This window comes from Arachis ipaensis, chromosome B08 (genome assembly GCF_000816755.2).
Source record: "Arachis ipaensis cultivar K30076 chromosome B08, Araip1.1, whole genome shotgun sequence".
Taxonomy (NCBI): domain Eukaryota; kingdom Viridiplantae; phylum Streptophyta; class Magnoliopsida; order Fabales; family Fabaceae; genus Arachis; species Arachis ipaensis.
Genome location: NC_029792.2, coordinates 1,996,285 through 2,000,474, shown reverse-complemented (window position 1 = coordinate 2,000,474; position 4,190 = coordinate 1,996,285). Strand labels below are relative to the sequence as shown.

General features: G+C 25.7%; 1 protein-coding gene across 1 annotated transcript in view; it reads right to left on the bottom strand.

The window, feature by feature from the left end:
• The window catches only part of LOC107613200 (beta-glucosidase 12), an 11,719-nt gene that overhangs the window by 4,298 nt on the left and 3,231 nt on the right, over positions 1-4,190 (bottom strand). Inside the window, exons 3-7 of the mRNA XM_016315089.2 lie at positions 2,282-2,340; positions 1,946-2,021; positions 1,772-1,849; positions 1,316-1,403; positions 601-856 (exon numbers count right to left, since the gene is read on the bottom strand). Coding sequence (XP_016170575.2) covers positions 601-856; positions 1,316-1,403; positions 1,772-1,849; positions 1,946-2,021; positions 2,282-2,340 — 557 coding nt within the window. The remainder of the gene's footprint in view (positions 1-600; positions 857-1,315; positions 1,404-1,771; positions 1,850-1,945; positions 2,022-2,281; positions 2,341-4,190) is intronic.

Sequence of the window (4,190 nt, the reverse complement as noted above, 5' to 3'; positions counted from 1 at the left end):
ATGCAAGAGTCTATTTTTTAATTTGTATGATTTTTTAAAAAATTTTTTCTTTTTATTTATCTTCATGTAAACTTCTTTTTACCATAAACAATAATTAAATTATACACTTTTATCATAAAAATTTAAGGTTTAATTACTCTAGTTCCATAGTTTTACTGAATTTTTAATTAAATTTCTATATTTTTTTTTCTTTTCGATTGAGTCCTTATATATACTATATCAGATTTTCTAATTAAGTCTTTAATGTGATAAAAATACTGAAATTAACAGAATATTTTATTAAGCAAAACGAATATGTCTAATATTTGACTGAATATTCTATATAGTTTAATAGAATATTCTATTAATTTTAACGTTTTTGCCACGACGGGACTTAGTTACAAATCTGATATGACATAGAGACCTAATTGAAAAGAAAAAATATAACGATCTAATTAAAAATTTGATAAAACTATAAGAACCGATAGAATAATTAAACTAAAATTCAATCCAAATCTAGTAAATATTTTAAAATTTTCCATCTTTTTCTTCTTTTTTTTTTTTTTGAATAAAAAACAATTAAAATATAGATTTTTTTATCATAAAAATTTGATATAATACCTGATATTTTTTCTTGTAGAGTTGCACAGCAGAAGCATGAGAAAGAAGTTGATGGTGAGCAACCAAATAGGGTTCAGTAGCAGAATCACCAGCACTGCAATTTGGATTCACCCATTTTGAACATCTACCAGGTGCAAGCATGCCACTTGCATAGCCACCTTGGCTATATGTCCATGGTTCATTCAAAGTGATCCAATGCTTCACTCTATCTCCAAATTCTTTAAAGCAAACCTCCGCATAATCTCCAAAATCATTTCTAAAAAGAAATTATAATAATATATGATAGCTTGCTTTATTATTTTGGGTGAAAATTATTTTATTTTATTTATGGGTAAAGTATACTTTTTGTCCCTAAAGTTTGACAAAAGTTTCAAAAATATCCCTGAGTTTTATTTTGTTTCAATTTTGTCCCGAAAGTTTTCGATTTGCATCAAATATACCATTGGCGGCTAATTTTTCAAAAAATTTAAGACCAATTCAACAATAATTTCATAAGAACAACTCTCACAGGCAAATTAAGCATCATTTTCATGCATTATTGTTAGATTGGTCTTAAATTTTTTGAAAATTTAGCCGTCGGGGGTATATTTGATGCAAATCGAAAATTTCTGGAATAAAATTGAAACAAAATAAAACTTAAAGGTATTTTTGAAACTTTTGCCAAACTTCAGGGACAAAAAATATACTTTACCCTTTATTTATTTGTAGCACTTACATAATGTTAGGGCTTAAGAAGCCACCATACTCGTCTTCTAATGTCTGGGGAAGATCCCAATGAAAAAGAGTTACAAATGGTTTTATACCTGCAAAAATATAATTTCATTTGAGATTATTATTATATATATCAACCGTTACAAAAATAAAAAATGTAGGTAACGATGCGTAAAACTTTGGGTATAATAATCAAAATAATAACTAAAAAATCAAGTTTTTTTGTTAATTTGGTTTTTAAAAAATTAGACGTCTTAAGTTGATTTTTGAAAAATACAATGATGATTATTTTACATATATATCATTATGTGAGAAATAAAAAGACTAATATAATTCACAATTATATTTTTTAAAGATCAATTTAAAATATTTAATATTTTAAAAACTAAATTAATACACATCTAATCTTTTGAATAAAGAAATATTTTGATTTTAACCCTAAAATTTTAGGTATTCTAACCATTTGATAATAATTCATCAATGAGATTGTTGTAATATTTGATTCCTTCTTGATTTATGCCTCCACTAAGCTTTCCTTCTGTTCACATACATGAAATTCATTTAAAATAGTTAATAACATGAAAGATCAAATCAAGCCAAATGAAACTAGCTAAGGCATATGATGATGACTTACTTGGGAGTATTCTGGACCAAGAGATAGAGAATCTATAAGCATCTAAATTCATATACTTCATAATCCCAACATCTTCCTATATATGGACAAGAATCAATCTTTTTTTTTTTATGAAATCATAATAATCAAGGAAAAAATAAGCATATGTATGGGAATTAATGTGATCATTGTTCTTTTTATTCTTTATTTATATCATAGTATTTTAATATAAATATGTTGCATAATTGATTCATCATTATTATTTTAATGTGGATTTTTATATTTATTTTAATTTTTTTTAATATTATTCTCCTTAATTTTGCTGCCATTTGGAATTTAATATAATATATATGATACCTTGTAGTGGTGATATTCGTCATTTGCAACATCTCCATTGCTTCTATCTTGTATCCTTTCTGCGTGTTGCACGCAATAATCGTCAGATATGATATGCCAATTAATTAAAGGGACTACTCCACCAATATAATAATAATAATAATCAATACACAAGAAAAATAGTTTATAAAAAAATATGAGTAATGTTAGGGCCAGCAACTTTTGTGATTGGTAGCCATCAAATAGCCATCAATGATGATCTAATGGTGTGTGATTGATGTGAGATTTCATCCAATGACTCACATTTCTCTGCTGGTTACATGCTGGCCAAAATTCAACAAAACTACTGGCCTTCTAGACTTTTCCAAAAAATATTTTTAATTACGAGATGAGCTGTCATTATAAATTTTAAAAAATATCTTTCAAATGTTTTTAACATGATGAGTTGTACTTTTTTTTACTGATTCTCTAATTCAATAGAGTAAAATTTTTTTGTCGTGATGTAAATTTTATTTAAAAATTTGTTGAATCATTTAACTGGTTAAGTTAACGAGTAAATTAACCAACCAACTCAAGTTCGTCAGATATATAGCTAGTATGATATATATTTTAATTATTTTAAACATTATGGTTACAATTAATTCTCAATATTAAAAATCTCTTTATTTATATATTTTAATGTGCACGTTCTACGAGGCTTAGCCCGAACCCGATTTAATAAATAAATGGGGCCATCTATTGAAACCTCGGGTTTGACCGGGCCATAACGAAGTCGGGCCAAATTAGCCCCAAAGTCATCGGGTCCGGTCCGGGTCTTCAGGTCAGACCGGGTCTTGTGCACCTTTAGTGGGTGTGTGCGTGTGTAATTCGAATCAGTTTGATTCGAATTACATGTATATAAAATTTAAAACAATCTAATTCGAACTATATAGAAATGTCCATTGGTTGATTCCTGAACCAGTTTTTGATTTGGCTGATCTTTGTAATTTTTTGTTGCCCTTGACTTATTTACGTTATTTGCCCTATTTTTTAAATAAATTTAATAATATTTTGATATTTTATTAATATTAAAATATAAATTAATTTTTTAATTATACAAAATATTTAAAATATATTTTGTTTTAATAATTAATAATATATATTATTGCTAAACTCATTTAAAAAATACATGTTAAAAATAAGATTGGACATAGTGATATATGATGATATTTAAATGTATTTACATTTTTTTATTTTTTTATTGAGACATAGTTAAACACAAAAAACACACATCAAACGAATAACAATGTGTATCGTATTCGAAAATGTGTCTGATACAAAAACACACAAATTAAAAAAAAAAGTGTCCGTGCTATATATATATGAATCAGTGATGATGAATAGCAAAATTTAAATTGAGTTTATTTCTATTCTCTCATCTACCTAATTAGTCTACGGACAAGATCGAGGTTATTATTTTATATATATGTTGAGAGAATCATGGATCCAAGTGCTTCTTAATTTAATTTTATACAGTAGTCAAGTGCAATCATCCCATTAAAGAATGTTAAAAAAAATAAAATAATTCTACAATGGGGAACAGAATCATCAATCATATGATTCATATTCAAATCTCATTACAAGTTTATTTATATAATAGTTGAGAGATAAAATATCTGACGATATATTGAAGCTGATAGCTTAGAAAATAATTTTCAGGTCTCCATGTCTTTATCACTACTTACTAACAATATAGATATATTATTTATAATTATGTATAAAGACGGATTTAACTATACTTAAAGATATACTTATACTTAGTTTTTCAAAAGCATAGATTAATATTTTCCATTTGATAAATTAAAATTTTATATCTATGTTTTGGGACTTTTAAAATTTAAAAATATTTTTTAAAGTACTTATAATTTTTTTAAAAAATATAAGTTATGAA